At 43.0% G+C, this 18,317-nt stretch overlaps 2 protein-coding genes across 4 annotated transcripts in view; both read left to right on the top strand.

Annotated features, from left to right (window-relative positions):
- Positions 1 to 386: 386 nt before the first annotated feature.
- Positions 387 to 12,426, top strand: men1 (multiple endocrine neoplasia I). Its single transcript, XM_055058754.1, has 10 exons — positions 387 to 487; positions 3,551 to 4,083; positions 5,973 to 6,181; positions 6,270 to 6,398; positions 7,131 to 7,171; positions 8,414 to 8,501; positions 9,150 to 9,286; positions 10,610 to 10,751; positions 10,887 to 11,060; positions 11,252 to 12,426. The coding sequence occupies exons 2-10, from the start codon at positions 3,648 to 3,650 to the stop codon at positions 11,780 to 11,782; spliced, it is 1,887 nt and encodes a 628-aa protein (XP_054914729.1). The 5' UTR covers positions 387 to 487; positions 3,551 to 3,647; the 3' UTR covers positions 11,783 to 12,426.
- A 1,211-nt stretch (positions 12,427 to 13,637) lies between these two features.
- map4k2 (mitogen-activated protein kinase kinase kinase kinase 2) overlaps positions 13,638 to 18,317 on the top strand; it is a 29,010-nt gene continuing 24,330 nt past the window's right edge. For all 3 annotated transcript variants that reach the window (XM_055058750.1, XM_055058751.1, XM_055058749.1), the window contains exon 1: positions 13,638 to 13,918. In XM_055058750.1, the coding sequence (XP_054914725.1) occupies positions 13,826 to 13,918 (93 nt within the window). In that variant the 5' untranslated portion in view covers positions 13,638 to 13,825. The remainder of the gene's footprint in view (positions 13,919 to 18,317) is intronic.

Genomic DNA, 18,317 nt, shown 5'->3' with positions numbered 1-18,317 from the left:
CATTTTAACCTAATATCAAAGTGTACCATATGAACATAATTTATAATAAGCTTTACTGATACATTTTATTAGCATGAAAAAAAGAATTTTCAGTCATGGGGCTGTGAATCATATGTAAAAGTGCATACATTTTCATGTAAGTCTGTTACCCATTATGTAATGTTTACCTTTATTCTATTTTGAAGCTATTTATGTCATAATAGCCCCATGCTGCCCCCTACTGTGTGTTACCTCTACCCACTCAGAAAAACTACATTTCCCGAGACAAGCATGGGGGACCAGAGCTAAGATTTACAAACATAGGGATAGGCCCCGTCGCAGTTCATTTACGTGACATGGAGCGCGCGCCGTATTGTATAGAGATCTTCTAAGATTCGCTGACGTGATGAGTCGTAAGCACTCTGAGTAATTTTCGGGCAGACTAAAGTGCGCGGTAAAAGAAGAGGGACACAAACAAAAACATGTGGCTTCCTCTATGAGAACACGGGTGAGTAAGGTCTTAAAACAGAGCTAATACCGACACTTGATAATAGCTCTCTAAGTTACTCTAGCGGCCCAGTGTGATAATGTATTTCACTAAATGATGAGGAGGATGCAAGTGATCCCAAAGATTAGTTTAGCTAACTAGCAGCCTGGTAGCTTGTTAGCTGGTTTCGAGCTGTGTAGCTACTGTTTGTCCAGCAGCTGTTATTCCTTTTTTACTTGTATAGTGCGCGTCCTGCTTTGGACTGCTTGTATGGGTTGCCTCCTGACTGGAAGAAAAAAGTTTTAATAAAAAAGAAGCAGTAAGCTTAAAGTGATCAATGACTCAAGCGAGTAAAGTTAGCTAGTTAGCCGACGTCAGTCGGCTAGTCTGGTAAACACACTTATCTAACGGGTTACGTCGGTTTGTAATGAACGTCCCCGTGTGCGTCGTTAATAATCCGAAAATGCTGTGGTAAAGCAATCTGTCTTCGGAGTCTAAATAGGTTATGATTGTCGGCTCGGCGCTGAGTGGTTGAGTGTAGCGGTGGGGGTGCCCCGCCCACCACTGCACTGTTACATCTCCAGCCAGCTGCGCTCGTAGAAGCTGGGTTATACAACGAGCAGAGCAGCCTGGGCTAGGACCAGTTTAGTTCATTTTATTATGTAGAGGTGGAAGCTTTGTTTACCACTGCTGGCTTATTTAAAAAGAAGCCAGTATAGTTTTCAACAATATGTTTTCATTGTGGCTCGGTAATAATGGGTAAATGAGGCGTCATGAAGCCTATCTGCCCATAGCTAAACTGGATTGATACTGTGTCGATACTGTGACACTGAATACTGACACCTGCTGGACATTAAAAACCCCTGCAGGTCACTGATTTGATGACTAGTCTATACAATAAAATTGAAGTCATTGTATTTTGTTGTATATTATCTGTTGTATTATGTCGTATCTTCAGTTCAATTCAAAATATACTTGATATTCTTAGATATAGTCAATAAATAATGTACCATAAAGTAAAAATTCAAGCGAATGTGTTTGGAATGAGGATGTTTGTGGACTTTTTTTTTTTCAAAATAAGTTTTTCCAACATTTTGAGTTACGCTTTTTTGACACAACTACTCCTGCTGTAAAAAAAAATGAAGTAAACAATACATTTATATGAAATAATTTATACAAAGCAACTGAGTAATTTGTAGAATGGCATGTATACCTGAGTTTATCCTCGGTGTATCTGGGATTCATTCTGATGCCTGGCCCCTTTAATGCCTCAGCACTGAGGGGGTGGATTTATATAAATAAGACAGTTCTGTCAAACATATGCAACACTTAACCTGCAGAACATAATATGAATGTGAACTAAGAGTCAATTTCAGCTGAAGTTGGTTTCAGACAGATCAAGTAGAAACCGGAAAGAACCGGATGAAACAACAACAAAGTGATAAGACCTTATTTTCTGATGTAATATTAAAATGGTCCCAAACTACGAAACCTTTCATTTGCTGTGCATGTTTCACCATTCAGCTTGCGCTCCTAATTTTTATAATATTCAGCTTTTTATTAATTTTTTACCCCACGGGGGAAACCGCTCCATCCTGTGGCAGAATTGAGAATTACAATATAAAATGTCAGTTGTGTTTCACAGTGGATGTTTTATTTCCTGCCTATTAATGGCAATCAATCATCCAGTTTCAGGGCTGATGGAGGACACAAGGCAGAGGCCATTTTGAAGTTGGGCAGTTTAACAACTTTTATTTTTAGTTTAACACCTGGGAATAATTTGAGCTTTTGACATTGGCTTTTTTGCGCTCCATGTAGGATGATTTTTGTAGTCACCGTGCTAAACAACGCCTCCAAACAAGTGTTGATATCTCAGAAACCATAAAAGGTTTGGATTTCATTCACCCACCGTTTTTATCAGAAGGAGTAGGGGAACGTTTCTGTCTTTTTCAAATTTTAGGTTTTACATGAGCTTTTTACATTGCATAGAATACATTACTGTAACTCTACATGCAAGTGGAAGCCTAGATGCAAACAACCAATAGTATTTTAGTTACTCTTAGCCTTTTATATAATTTTACCTTATAAACTGCGGTGACCCTACAGTTTAGGTTTGGAACCACTGTTCTCCAGCAATTTCTAATACTGTTTAGGTGGAACTTTTCCATTATTCAAAAGCTTTTACTCCGGATGCAGTTTTTCTATTATAATAATTCCATTTCGGCACTTTGCAGGATTATAATTTATTCTGGTGCGTCTGCTTATTTTTTGCATTCCTGCAAGTCTTCAGCAGTTGATTTCAAGTGTTTTGGCATCTTTGACAAAAGCATTCAGAATTCAGACTTGCATTTTTGCAGGAAATTAACACTTTCTAGTTATTTATTGTGGTTTCTTCTATTTGCAGCTTACAGTAGCTGAAGCATTCTTTGCCCCTGTAATTCTTCACATTCCCGTGTTTGGGATTGTTATGGTGATTTTAAATTCATGCATGTTTTATGTTCAGGTTGGTTTGGAGAATGTCCCGGTACATTTCTCCATCCGTCCTCCCGGCAGGTATATGAACTCTCCTCACCCTGATGCTCCTTTCACTTCTAGCATAGTGCGTTTTGGATGATGTGCAGAAACATTCATCCTTGGAGCAGTTTGTGCATTAATACCAAGAGTTCAGTTTTTGGCCTCATCTGATCCAACTCTGTTCTCCCAGTGTTTCACTGGTGGTCAACGCGTATCTATCATCAACCTGCTTTTTTCTTTAACAGTGGAGTTTTGAGCAGTGAGTACAGAAGCCATTGTTTTCAAGGGAAATACTGTGGCTTGCAATTTCTTTGTAAGCGTTTTGGCAAATAACAGAAAGATATTTACTGAGAAAAATGTTAAATTTTTGATTGGTTGCTTCAAGGCCCCAGGTGGAATATGAGATGAAAGGGGTTTTAGAATACCCAGATTTATATTCACAAACAGATAATATTTTTTATGATAGTTGCTATTTAAAACTATGAACAAATGTCTTTTGTAAATAAGACAGTGAGCTCGGTTTAATTCTGTTTTCTGTGTAAAAATGTTGTGCGTGTTTTCCCTCTGCAGGGTCACTGTGAGCTGAGGATGTGGATTGACTTGACTTCTTGCTAATATTCCCACTGTAAGACGCTGATCTAAGTTCAGACCGGAAGCCAGGATCATCATGGGTTTGCACTCATCACAGAAGAAGTTCTTCCCCCTCAGGGGGATCGATGGCGTGGTCCAGCTGTTTGATTCAGAGCTCCGCAAGTCAGAACCAGACCTGGCTCTGCTCTCACTGGTCCTGGGTTTTGTTGAGCACTTTCTGGCTGTGAACAGGGTCGTCCCCATAAACGTTCCAGGGGTCCGCTTCGAGCCGCTAGAGCCGGACTGCCCCACGTCCTGCTTCCCCACGGTGGAGCTGGGAATGATTTCTGCACTGTACGAACGTTTCACAGCTCAGATCCGCGGCGCCGTGGACCTGTCCCAGTACCGCAGAACTGCATCCGGGTCCAGCAGAGAGCTGGTGAAGAAAGTGTCAGACGTCATCTGGAACAGTCTCAGTCGGTCGTATTTTAAGGACCGGGCTCACATCCAGTCCCTGTTCAGCCTCATCACAGGTACAGCCTTCAAAGGTCAATCTAAAGAGGAAGCTCTTCTGGGATGTACTCTGGTGGGGAATGGAGGAAAGGAAAAACCTGTGGTTTGATTTATTTCTATTATTATTTGAAAAAATCCCTTGTACTAGTGCATCTTAGGTCAATATCAGTCATGTCTTTCACTAATTTAGTTCACCCATTGTTCAATAAATCAAATCTTACTTACAGAGTACTTTTCGTACAGTCTGGTGTAACACTCAGCTTTAGAGGTTCATTCCACACTATGTTGTATTTATTTCACTGAATTTCGATGATAACAACCCAAAGTTCAGTTTCTAATAAGTTAGAATATTGCATCTGATCCAATAAGGGATGTTCTGTTATAGAACTGCGGGCCCATTGTTAACCAACAGAACATCAGGACAGTACGTTCTGATGTTCTGGGAAAGTTAAGCACTTTGTGGGAAAGTGCTTTAATTTCCCACAAAGCACCCTATCATGGATTCAATGAGCTTGAGAATCTAGCAAATTAATTCAAAGTAGTATTGCAAAAAAAAAAAACCCTTCACTGTTTTTGCTTAATGTTTTGTTGAAGCAGCTTTCTCTGTAGGTCTTTCGTAATGTCAGCACTAGCTGGTTTTGGATATTCTTCTTCTCTTCTAATCCTCACAAGCTTTCTTTATTTTTCTTTCACTTCGGGATGAGGCGGGTGCTTTTATGCGTGAGCGTAGCTTAAATTACCCTAAAAGTTCCGTTTTGTTTTCCAGATTTATGCTTTGACCCGGTCCAGTCTCTGCCAGCAGATTGATCCCCCTTCATTGCTTGCTCTCTGTTCTGATATGAGACAAGTTCCATTCCCCATCTTCTTCAGCCAGCTAGATTTTCCACAGGTGGACTCTCAGAAAGAACAGGATGCACCTGAGTACAATTTGAAGTATCTTAGCAATGGCCTGTAAAAACGCAGGTTGTTTTGCTAGCAGCCTTCGGGTCACCAGCTGTGACGGGCCTGCTGTCTGTCATCTTCCTCTGGACAACACTCCATAGATTCTCTGTTGAGTTTAGGTCAGGCGGGTTTCTGGTGTACCATGGCGATAGAAGCTGGCATTGGTGCCTCTGACAGTGTTACGGTCAGCCCCTACACATGCAACCTTTTATGCCATACTTCTCCTTCCACTGAACCTCCCAATAATATTCTTGGGTACAGCACCTACCCACCACTACTGTGGAGGAGGAATGTTTAAAAACATGAATTGAAAGACATGAATAGCATTTCATATCACTAATCTTTTATTATTTTTCTACTTCTCAACTTTTCTAAACAACTGAATTCTTTTAGTGTCAGTAGTTGGCCCTCAAAACCAGTGGAAAGAAATGCTTCAGATATCATATTTTGAATTGAATTAGTGAATTATATTAGATTTTAGATCATATTTTTCATTGATACTGATGGATGCTGGCAGAAATAGATTGGCTGTGAAAATGAAGTGAAAGTTGAACTCTAACATTTGTCCGTATTCTTCATTGACTTTCAGTTAAGTTCTATTTGTCTTAATATAAGCAGTTCACATTGCATGTAATGTGATGTCAGAGGTTCTGCTCTGCATCCCCAGAGCCAGAACCAAACATTCGGCTTCTATGCACCACAAACAGCTGAAACACAGAGTTCCTATAAATCTACACTAATAACTCACCTGGTTAAAGTTGCTTTTGAAACATTGACCAACATATTTGGTGATGGGACTTGACAACATGTAAAATGTTCACTGGATTTCTCAACTGTTCAATGTATGGCGCCTTTTAGGACTTTGTGTTTTTGTATTTCTATGATGTGAAGCACTTTGAATTGCCTTGTTGCTGAAATGTGCCACACAAATAATCCTGATTGATTAATTATTATTTCTGTGAACCAGGCACCAAGCTGGACAGCTCAGGAGTGGCCTTCGCTGTGGTGGCGGCCTGTCAGGTGCTGGGCCTGAAGGACGTCCACCTGGCGCTGTCCGAGGACCACGCCTGGGTCATATTTGGGAAAAATGGTGAGGAGACAGCGGAGGTCACCTGGCATGGGAAGGGCAACGAAGACCGCAGAGGGCAGACGGTCACGGCGGGAGTCAGTGAGAAGGTTAGTCCAGACTGAGTCGGTGGAGTTCTGCAGGGAAACGGAGACATGAGCTGAGCTCACATCGTTGTTCTGTCCCTGTCTCTGTCAGAGCTGGCTGTACCTGAAGGGGTCCTACATGAAGTGTGACAGGAACATGGAGGTTGCCTTCATGGTGTGTGCCATCAACCCTTCTCTGGATTTGCACACGGACAGCTCAGAACTCCTGCAGCTGCAGCAGGTTGGCACCAACACTTTGGATCTGTTATTGACTAAATGTTATCTTTTTTAATGGAACTTCCTCAAGGCTTTCAGAACTATAGATATTTGCATATAGTGGATACTTAAAGGAATTACTCAGGTCCTGATCAGCTCAAATTAGGAGTGCACTCACTGAAGTATTTTGGCCGATGATTGATCTTTAAAAAGCCCAATCTGGCAATTTCTTTTTTTTTTTTTTTTCTGATACCAATTTTTTTGTCTACAAAGTCGCTAAATGTAACAGGGGTGACTACTGTTAACAGCATACATTGAGGCGTGACCTGCTGGGCGTGTCTGTCAGTCAGATTTACTGATCTTGATGGAGGAAGAAAACATCAATGGACAGGATTAGTTTCTCATATGAGATTGCATTAGACACCCTCACGCATATACCCTTTTCTGCCATATTTTTTCCTTCCACTTAACCTTCCGCAAATTAACATTATACTTAAAGAATTAAGGAAATCTGGGTAGATTCATCAATACCCCTAGTTCTCTAATAGAGTTGTCCTCAGACAGTAGTGCTGCAATAACCCAGACCATTAGCCCAAATCACCTTACTTACTGCTGCAGCAACAAAACCAAAGTTGGCTTCTAATTCCAGAATGCCTAAGGAGTAGAGTTTAGATCAGACATCCCAAAGAAGCCATTCTGTGATAAGAAATGATGTTGGTCTTTACTTATAACTGTGTATTTTAATTTTTTGGCACAGAAACTTCTTTGGTTGCTGTATGATCGAGGGGACCTGGACAGGTGAGCCTGAAGTAACAAATGAAAACCAGTTTAGTTCTCTGTCAACCCCTGCTTCTCTGCTTCACTGTCTCTGCTTCACTGTCTCTGCTTCACTGTCTCTGCTTCACTGTCTCTGCTTCACTGTCTCTGCTTCACTGTCTCTGCTTCACTGTCTCTGCTTCACTGTCTCTACTTCACTGTTTCTGCTTCACTGTCTCTGCTTCACTGTCTCTACTTCACTGTCTCTGCTTCACTGTCTCTGCTTCACTGTCTCTGCTTCACTGTCTCTGCTTCACTGTCTCTGCTTCACTGTCTCTGCTTCACTGTCTTTGCTTCACTGTCTCTGCTTCACTGTCTCTACTTCACTGTCTCTGCTTCACTGTCTCTGCTTCACTGTCTCTACTTCACTGTCTCTGCTTCACTGTCTCTGCTTCACTGTCTCTACTTCACTGTCTCTGCTTCACTGTCTCTACTTCACTGTTTCTGCTTCACTGTCTCTACTTCACTGTCTCTGCTTCACTGTCTCTGCTTCACTGTCTCTACTTCACTGTCTCTGCTTCACTGTCTCTGCTTCACTGTCTCTACTTCACTGTCTCTGCTTCACTGTCTCTGCTTCACTGTCTCTACTTCACTGTCTCTGCTTCACTGTCTCTGCTTCACTGTCTCTACTTCACTGTCTCTGCTTCACTGTCTCTGCTTCACTGTCTCTGCTTCACTGTCTCTGCTTCACTGTCTCTACTTCACTGTCTCTGCTTCACTGTCTCTGCTTCACTGTCTCTGCTTCACTGTCTCTGCTTCACTGTCTCTACTTCACTGTCTCTGCTTCACTGTCTCTACTTCACTGTCTCTACTTCACTGTCTCTGCTTCACTGTCTCTGCTTCACTGTCTCTGCTTCACTGTCTCTGCTTCACTGTCTCTACTTCACTGTCTCTGCCTCACTGTCTCTGCTTCACTGTCTCTGCTTCACTGTTTCTGCTTCACTGTCTCTACTTCACTGTCTCTACTTCACTGTCTCTACTTCACTGTCTCTACTTCACTGTCTCTGCTTCACTGTCTCTGCTTCACTGTCTCTGCTTCACTGTCTCTGCTTCACTGTCTCTGCTTCACTGTCTCTGCTTCACTGTCTCTGCTTCACTGTTTCTGCTTCACTGTCTCTACTTCACTGTCTCTACTTCACTGTCTCTACTTCACTGTCTCTGCTTCACTGTCTCTGCTTCACTGTCTCTACTTCACTGTTTCTGCTTCACTGTCTCTGCCTCCAGGTATCCCATGGCAATGGGAACTCTAGCGGATCTTGAGGATCAAGAACCGATACCAGGAAAGGAGAACCCTCTGCAAATTCATCTGAAGGTTCGTCCCTTTACTCTGAAGGGTTCCTGCTGGCCACAAATCAGCAAGTAGAGACAGGAATAGAGTTTTTTTCCAGCAGAAACAGTAAAAACAATGAGTTGTGCTGAACTAAACATTCAGCTTTCAAGCAGCAGCAGACTTCCCTCCTGCCTTGTTTCTTTTCAATTCAGTTTATTTGTGTTGAGCTAATTAAAAAAAAGACATCTGTTGGCACTTCACAATAAAACTAAAATAAGTTTCCCACACTGAGGCCAAATTAATAAAAAAGTGGCCTATAAAACTCACACACTTTGTTGCCTTCAGTTAAAATACAGTAGATTTTGTTTTGATGTCATTTGATAGAACAGCATCAGTTCCTCAGACTTAATCGTCGTGAAATGGAATGAAAAGTTCAACATGACTATGAAGCATTTTATAAGTGAAGGCTGTGTGCAGTCAGTCGTTTGTTGAACAGCGTTTTGCAGCATATCCAGCTGCTGTCATCTGGGGTCTCCTGCAGCTTTGTACATTGACAGCTGCAGCTTTTTGTTCTGTTCTTTGCAAAAAAAAGCTGGAGTTTGTTCAGCCGGATGGAGAAGAATCCTGCTCTTGCTACATAGAAAGTTGGGTTTGCCTTGTGATTGATGTTGCATGTTTGTGCTCTTTCAGGCTGTAGGTTCTGCTCAGAAGTTCTACAACAATGAGCACATCTACCCCTACATGTACCTGGCTGGGTTCCACTACAGACACAGGAATGTGCAGGAGGCGCTGAAGGCCTGGGCTGAGGCAGCGCAGGTCATGCAGGAGTGAGTTTACACTACAAGGGATGGGAGGTGGGAGAAGTTTAGGACAATAGAAGCATGTCAGCGTAGCTCACTGTAGACTGAAACACAAGCTGATGAACAGTAAGTTCTGTAAGTCACATATGTTTCTACTGCTTATGTTCCTCAGTACACTGCTGCTGTTCATGAATCCTCATACTTTATCATGACTTTACTTGATTTATGAGACATGGATGATAACACTGAGTTACAAAAAGCCTTTTTGGAAGTTATCTATGTTTTTTCAACTGAATTGGGTTATTCCCGAGGGGTGTAGTGTGTTTGGAATAGACTTAGAGTTACATTGTTGGGTGTGTTCTGTAATTCTCATGAATGTTTGTATAAACCTTGTGGGGAGTATTTCCTTCTCTAGAGGATCTGTAGACATGTTGGTGGCATCGTGTCGGTACAGTTCTGAGATCTGATTATTTACACCATGTTTGTTAAATTCCTCTAGCTGCTTCGTCGTTTCTGCTTTTAAGGCCTTCCTGAGGCCTGGACTACATTTTTAGCTGTCTGCGTATGAATAACGTAAATGGGCAAGAAAATTGTGACTCCTCCACATTTACAACAGAACATGTCCTAAAATGAGCTCAAGCAGTGCATTCACAAAGCAGGTTCAAAGTTCCACCAGCAGGTGGTGTAGTTCTGCATACATAAATAAGACTGCATGAAAAGCTTTGGACTTGTTGCCAGTTTGTCGCTGTTTCAGTCAGATTGTTGCGGAGCATTTCCTCTCACTGAACACAGGGTGGCAGTAGACGCACACCTTGTTGGTCCTTCAGATTCCTAGAGTTTTACCCAAACTATTCAGTCTGTTTACCTGCTGCCTTACCAGGCTCAAAGTGGAAAGCGCAGGCCTGTAGCCTGTAAGGTGGTAAAGCAGCTCTCTGTGGGGATTTTCTGTTATCACACTGCTACTAACAAAGCCCAGACTGTTGCGACTCCTGGTGACGCTCGGCCTGAAAGGACGTTGTGTGATCCAGGAAGCGTTCAGCTTGGCATCCCCACATACCCGTTCATGAGCTGTGGCTATTAATACCAGCACGCACACACACCCACACGCACACCCACACCCACACCCAGTCCATCAGCTTCCTTTTCCTGCTTTCCCATTGTTCTCTGCTGCAGCGCACCCTCACTGCACAATCACAGGGAAGTGTGTGCATGTGTTTCAAACATGATGATGGTGGAGCTCAGATCTTATCGAACTGATCCAGAAGTGAACGTCTGATGGGAAGATGGGGGGGGGTAAATCGGTTCTTTCATTTCCTCAGATGTATTAAAGCACTTGTGTTGCTGCTGCAGCTATAACTATTTCCGTGAGGATGAGGAGATCTACAAGGAGTTCTTCGACATCGCAAATGACGTTATCCCCACTCTGCTGAAGGAGACGGCTACAGCTGACAGTCCTGGGGAGGATGGAGACGGGGCAGAAGGGCCCGACAAGGTGAGCGCTCACTGCATGTAAGGGTTAAAGGTCAAATTTAACAGAGAGTTGAAACTTGCATGAGATCCATCAAAGTCTGAACTGGAGAACCAGCAGCTGTTAGTGGGATTTCTTTGACCCGGTCTGTTCCTTCAGGAGAACGCCAAGCAGATGACGGCTGTCTCAGCACTCCAGGACCCAGAATGCTTTGCTCACCTGCTTCGTTTTTATGACGGCATCTGCAAGTGGGAGGAGGGAAGTCCCACCCCGGTTCTTCATGTGGGCTGGGCCACATACCTGGTCCAGTCTCTGAGCCGCTTTGACTCTCAGGTCAGGAACCGCTGCTTCTGAGCTACAATTAATGTTTCTTTACTTTTTACATTTTTCATTTAATATTTTATATTTTTAAAATGTATTTTATCTTTTTTATCATTGACTGTTGCTCTTTCTGTGCTGTTCATTGCTGTGTGGAAATATCCAAAGTACGTCATAAAAAACCCCAGCTTGTTTTAAACTGCCAGGTACGTCAGAAAGTGTCCATCATCACCAAAGAACCCGAGTGCCAGGATGATGATGACCAGTCGAGTGAGGACCCCCGGGAAGGCCGGCGGCGGGGCCCCAGGAGGGAGTCCAAGCTGGAGGATCAGAGCTCTTCTCCGCCCACTGCCCCCACCTCTCCACTTAGCCAGCAACCCGCAGCAGCAGCAGCACCTCAGCCCAAGAAGGTGGGGGACGGAGCTGTTCGCCGTCGCTCCTCTCAGGGTCTGCGGGCCGGAGAGACAGACGGGACTCCCAAATCCCCCAGCTCAGAGTCCGTCTCCTCCCCGTTGTCCCAGCAGCTGGCCTCGCCCTGCCCCGCTGGCCCTGTGGTCGTCTTCCAGAGTGAGAAGATGAAGGGCATGAAGGAGCTGCTGTGTGCAGCCAAGGTCAACTCCAGCGCCATCAAACTGCAGCTCACTGCCCAGTCCCAGGTCCAGATGAAGAGACAGAAGAGCACCCCGGCAGGGGACTACTCCATGTCCTTCATGAAGCGCCAGCGCAAGTCACTGTAGACATGCTGATTGTTGAGGAGAGCGGAGGGAGACAATACTGTGAAAACCCTGAGAGACACTAGTGGTCTTCATGTAGGTAACCATCTCAGTTTACATGCGTCATTCTGAGCAATAGATTTGACTTGCACAGATGATGAACATCACATATCGGAGGAACTGAACATTTCATCTAGTTTTAATTTAAGAAATGAAGTTAGGAGAAGAGGCTGGCTGATAGTTTGGAAGCAGCCTCTCATTAGTTTGTGTTTGAACTGACAACTTGTGGAACTTGTCATTTACTTTTGTGAAGAAGCCAAAGTGATGGAGAACATCGATGTAAAAATAAACCTACCCACCCAATAAGAAGAACCTGTTGATGACTGAAACCTTGGAAAGGATTAATTTAGGATAGTTACTGTGTAACATTGTCCACTCTGCTCTACTGACAGCTTCTTTCTTGCTAGCTCTATGTTGCCTTATTTGGTTTTTGTTGTTTCTGAAGTAGGTGGCCTTTAGTTTGAAGAATGCCTGAGCTCAGCCTGATTCTGTTCATTGGAGAGACCATGCACTGTTTCGATGGAGCCCCACTGGGTCACTCTGCTACGTCGTTTTGCTTGATACCTTGTGGTTCTTTTTCTGGTATCTACAAGTAATAAAGACCTAAAAAAACAAGAATCTGTCATGATTTTCATAAAGTCATAGTGCTTGAATTGTTTTGACTCACCGATGAAACACATTCAACCCCTTTAACTACGTAGGCTAACTAGGAAAATGTACAATCAACTGAACAGAAAACATGAACAACACAAGTAGCTCAACGCATCACTATCTGAGCATCAGTCAGTGCTACAAATAAGAATTTTGCCATTGGCCTAAATTTGCAACAAGTTATACAACAAATGAATCTACCAGTTGGAGGCCTTCAGTAAACTACTCAAAGACTAGCACTATTAGTTAATAGATTAGGCGGCCGGCATATTGAAAGGAAAACTGCAGTGCTGCGGTGACTCCATCAGCAGGAAAATAACAGCCACATTGACACACAGGTTAGTCTGGTTCCCTGTCAGCATCGAGAGTCAGCAGCACATTCTGCAAACAAACCAGAAACCAGGGCAGTGGATGACCTGTGATGCACTGAAACACCTCTGGACTGCGTTCACCAAGACTGGACAGCTTTCCCAGAGATCTGCCCCGCAATGACAAACCATCAGAAACACAAACACTTGAGATAACATCATCATCTGTCTGGCTCCGTCTTGAGGGTTTTAATATTGTGGTGCTGTCAGCTTTATGGTAACAGTTTAAACTGTTCCAGAGTGACATGTTCATCACTTGCTCCATCCACTTCCATCCTGCAGGAGCATCTTAGCTGAAATCAGTTCAAACATTGTCATGAATATTAATGTTCATGTCTCTTAACAGGGTCTAAATAATCTGCTAATTGTTGCTTCAATCAGTTGATTAGTTCACCGATTAATTACATCCTGACATTCTGACGTCATCTATTTTACACACTGCGTGAAATGTTCACACGAATGGGCCGAGAGCTTTTTCATACATCTCTCTCTGTGTGTGTGTGTGTGTGTGTGTGTGTGTGTGTGTGTGTGTGTGTGTGTGTGTGTGTGTTGTTTGTTTCTGGGCTAAAAATAAATACCACAATAAATGTCATGATGTCATGTTTTACGCGATAAATTTAGTAAAAACGATGTTCCATTTCAGAACGTTCTGATGAAATGATCCGATATTTGCTCGTGAAAGTGAATATTTGTTGATTTCAACAGTCGTCTGAACTGTCCGCGCAGTCAGTGGGAAATGTCTTCCAGCGCCGCTTCTGCTCATGCGTGCTGCGCTTCCTGCGCCTCAGGATGGGCTGAACTTTCACACTCAGTCACAAATCAGCGCCTGGACGGATCCAGCAGCAGCAGCACCCAGCCTGCAGTCAGCCTGCAGTCAGACCCGATCGCCCCGCCAGGCTCCGATAGGACCGGGATCTGTCTTCTCCATCGATCCGACTGAGGATGTGGAAATAGAGACTGAGTCTGAGCCCCACAGGTGCCTCCCAGCATGGACAGGATAGGGGTCTCCTTCCTGGACCCCCTGGAGGACTACGAGCTCATCCACCGGATTGGTTGCGGAACCTACGGAGATGTGTTCAAGGTAAAAGCGTGAAAGGCATGTTTTCACCGAGGCGGAGGGGCGACGACATGCCGGTGTGTTCGTTAACCTGAGCAGCTGAGGACCTGCGCAGGAAGCGCACAGGAAGTTTGGCTTCTTGACATGAGAGTGAACCTGTTTGTTTGGGGAGAAGCAGACAGATTTGAGCTCCACCATGGAGTCCAAACTCCCTCCACCCGCCAGACCCAGACCCAGACCGATCCGACCCAATCCACTCAGGACGTGGCTGTGGGTATTTTACCTGTCAGAACCTTCCTGCTGAGCCTCTCTGTTAAACTCTCTAAGCTCCTCGTCTCAGCTGGAAATCCCTATTTTTTTTTCTGTATGGAGGCAGATATCATCTGTTTCTGCTGAGATGTAGCAACTTATTACATATTACATAAATGTCCAATGTTTCCGCCTGCTTTAGAAAATGTCCAGCCTGTCATTGTGTCTTTTTCCTCTGATCTGAGTGTCAGGATGCAAACATCCTGCTCTGTTCACGCAGCCCGGTGCCTCCTGCATCCTGCAGAAACTGGGCCAGAATTTGCATTGTTTCTTCTTCTTTTTTTAAAACGTATCACAGATTCCATATCTGTGACGTGAGGAGCTTAGGTGTAAACAGGAAAAAAAAAAAAATAAAATAAAAAATGATCACCACCTGGTTGTTGCAATTTAGTTAGGATTTCACATTTAATATGAGCCATCAGGACATAATCAGAGTTGCAGAGTTGATGGTCGGTCCAATGGTTGTAAAGAAACCTGAGCAGAATTTGGTGTCAAACTTCTTAAATTAAGTCCACCACACTCCGAACACCAAAAGGAGCATTTCAACAATGTTTTGGGACGTGGATAGATTACGTTGTCGGTCTTACAGTTAAAATCAGCAGTTAATTGTGGGATGTTTTTGCCAACAAGCACAACACAAAAGACTGAAGTTTGAAACCTGGTGAATCACAGTGAATAGTGAACAGCTACAATCCACAAATATTTGGGATTCCTTCTCAAGACGCTTAGAACTGTCTATTTAAACGGCTCACACATCAAATATACCTTAAATATTTATTAATATGTAAAGACAATAAATTGCGCTTCTGGATCGGCTGCTTTGCAAACGCAGGTTGTGTTTAACTCAATAATCCATTTTGTTTCTATTTCTAAGCTCAAGCTTAACCCTCTCAGGCTCAAATTACTTGAAAAGACTGTTTAAGTTGTTGCAAATCTGCAACCCCTGCCTGGAGAGAGTTAAAGCTAAATTAAAGAGGGCTAAATCAGGATGAAACATGAAGCAGAGCCGTCCTGCTCCAGATTCACTCATGTCTTCTGAAACACCAGAATTTCTTCCCGGCTGGCCCACAGAATATTTCTGGTTTGACAACACGATCTGTTGGGGTTAAAATCAGGCGACGTCCTTCAACCCAACCCAGTTTTAGATTGATTGGAATGTTGCACTGTTTTCACAAACAGTCGTGCTATGAAGTGTTTCTCAGCCAGGAGGTAGTTTCAGTTTGGTTGAAACGTTCTCGGCCTGCTCTGGCAGCCGTCGTCCCCACGAGACTCTCAGAGTGGTAAAGGAAGTGATGCGTTTTCAGTTAGCAGCCGGTGGTTTGTTCAGTGCCCAGGCTGGCAGGTGTAGAAAATGCTGAAAGAGTTCTTGTTTACAGATTTTTCCTGTCTCTTTTCAGTTGCTCTTTCTTATCTTGTTGAAGCAGTTGTGTGCCGAGACCAGCTGCATTTAGCTTGACTGCAGTTTGAAAGAGGAGGTTTTTACAGTCGAAAACATGAAGTGTACTGATTTAACTGCCCGTTGGGGTTTTGCAGGGTTCAATATAAAAGTATGTGCAAAAAGCATTTGGGTGGCAGGTCTCAGCGTGCCTTTTGGCTCTAAACTTTTATCTGCTTGTGTTCTTTAGCATTAGAAATATCTGGCCTGCAGCTGTAGAGACACTGAACACACTGTCACATCATCCCCGGTTTGACTTCATGCGTTGTGCTCACATGTTACAAATTAGAAGTACGACCCAAACGCAGCGGCACGGACCCGACAGAACTGCACCAAGTGACCGCTGGGTCCCGCTCTCTGACGGGGCCACAGACCTTCAGCCTCTGATCAGCTGACTGACAGTCTGCAGCACCTTTGTGTTACTCTGACAGCTGAACATACAGTGGCCTGTGTCTCAGCTGGGAATGGGAGCAGCGCCACATACAGTCACAGACAATAGCACATTATGACTGCCCACTTCTGTTGGCGGATTTGGTGGAGCTGCATCGTCTGGCGTGGAGGGAGAAACCTCTGGACATGTGACTGTGTGGGCTGTCAATGGATCCTGGTGTTACTCAGCTCTAGTGTGTGGCTCTCAGAAACCACAAAGCCCTCTCTGACGCTGTCATATTATTATAAATATATAGATACTGAATTTAGCTCAAATACAGATAATGACCTTGAGATGGTTTCAGGATGACCGACTAGATTTTTTTCTTTTCATCCTTATTGTTAAAACATTGATAATAATCCCCCCCGCTCCCTTCTTTTCTCCTTTTTTGTGGAGAAAAAAAAGGGATTTTGTGTCAAAACATCCTGCACATCTAGTCCACATATGTGGGGGTGGGCACATTGTACATCCTAAAACTAAACGTGTCGTGAACTTTGGTTGTTTAGTTTTAGTTTTGTTCATTTCTGTTCCTTAGTTCCTTTGGTTTGATCAGGTCAGCCGTGTTTCTGTTCTTCTTTGGTTCAGTCCTTTCATAGTGAGTCTTGTTTATCATGTTTATTTCTTGTCCAATTATTCTCTTACTCTAGTTGCATTACTTTAATTATTTATTGGGTGTAGTTATTCTTTAGGGTTAAAATGATTTCCTTCTCTCCTGAACCTCTCCTAGGCAGTGTACAAGGGGAACCTCTGGGACACGAAGCTGTGGTGTTTAAACAATAAAACTTTACTCAACTGGTAACAGCAGTACAAGAGTGAGAAAACTTAAAAATCTTCCACACCATCTCCCTCACTCGGTTCCTTCAGACTAGCCAGCAGCAATTAGCATTATAGGAGCTGCTTCTCCAGGTAACGCTGGTAAAAATGTTGTGAAACGGTTAATAGAATAATAATCCATTTTAATTGTTTGCACTTTTCAAGGACACTAAATAAGAAAAGAAAATACAAGAATACACCAAAAATAAAAACTTAGGTAGAGGAAAAAAGTTAGTTGACTTCATGCAAATCACATGTGAATCAGTGAGCAGAAACAGTGAATACGCAACTCAATATTAGTTCAATGATTAACAGGAACTTTATATCTTAAAGCATTTCTTGGTTTATACTATATAAACAATATACCATATAAATAATTTCATTTGGATTTGTAAAGGAAAATGCAGACAGTGCTGTCTGGGGAGCCTTTTCAATTTCTGCAGAGCGAGAACAAATGTGATTGTGCTGATGCACATTTGACATGCAGTGTGTTCAGATTCCACATCTAGGATTCAAACCCCACATATACTTGCATTGGACCAACACTTTCATTTTAAGTGAAGAATATCGTTCTCTGAAGTCACATTATGCTAATGGATACAAATCTAAACAGCAAAAGATTACTGGTTTATTTTTTTTTAACTTTTTTTTGCCTGTTAAGCATTTAGAAAAGCTTGGGCATAATTATAGTTTTAATAATCGTTGTATGTATCTCTGGTTATGACGTAGTTTTGGTGTCTGCTGCAGTGCAGTGTCCTCTCCCTCCTGCTGTATGTGTGCAAGCCTCATTTAGCATTAGTTTGAAAAACCACTTTGTGACATCATCTTTAATGTAGGTACAGGAAGCTCTAAAGTGGAACAGGAAAGAAAACAGGAAGTAGAAATAAGACTGGCTACAGGTTTTGTTGAGGGAAACTGTTGGTTCTTACCTCATTTGTTATGGAGGCCCTGAGCGGAAACCAGTCATTCTGTTCGTGAATGGGAATGACTAAAGTTTTCAGGAAGAACTGATGATGGTTCAATGAATGTACTTAAAAATAACGTTCAGCATTTATTCACGACTTATGCAAAAAAAATACCTAAACATTTACTGGTTCCTTGTAGACGAACAATATTTTTTTCCACTTTCCAAGACTGCGACTTTGTGATGTCAAGTTTTTCGAATGCATGGGATGCCATGTGGTGCACTGCAAAAGGCTATCCAGATTGTGCCACAGATTAACTTTGTCAAGAAAGTGGTACATCCCATAAAATGTTGTGGTCCTAATGCTTAGCCTTGGAGGACTCCATGGAGAAACCCAGAGAAAGCTCTCCATCATCCCACATGCTGCTATCAGTCAGAATGCAAGAAATCTTTATGGTTGCCTGCAAAAATTGTCAAGCACTTTGTTCCATTATATGTAGTATATTCATAAGTAATATAGACTCCTGTGGCA

The sequence above is a fragment of the Poeciliopsis prolifica genome, unplaced genomic scaffold (genome assembly GCF_027474105.1).
Source record: "Poeciliopsis prolifica strain line A6 unplaced genomic scaffold, Auburn_PproV2 SCAFFOLD051, whole genome shotgun sequence".
In the NCBI taxonomy this organism is placed as follows: domain Eukaryota; kingdom Metazoa; phylum Chordata; class Actinopteri; order Cyprinodontiformes; family Poeciliidae; genus Poeciliopsis; species Poeciliopsis prolifica.
Note: the sequence above shows the minus strand (reverse complement) of the source record. Positions and strands in the feature narration are given on the sequence as shown.

Coding starts and splice junctions, on each gene's coding strand:
- men1 (XM_055058754.1), top strand. CDS start 3,648: ATGGGTTTGCACTCATCACAGAAGAAGTTCTTCCCCCTCAGGGGGATC. Junction 4,084..5,972: donor CCTGTTCAGCCTCATCACAG/GTACAGCCTTCA, acceptor TCTGTGAACCAG/GCACCAAGCTGGACAGCTCA. Junction 6,399..7,130: donor AACTCCTGCAGCTGCAGCAG/GTTGGCACCAAC, acceptor TTTTTGGCACAG/AAACTTCTTTGGTTGCTGTA.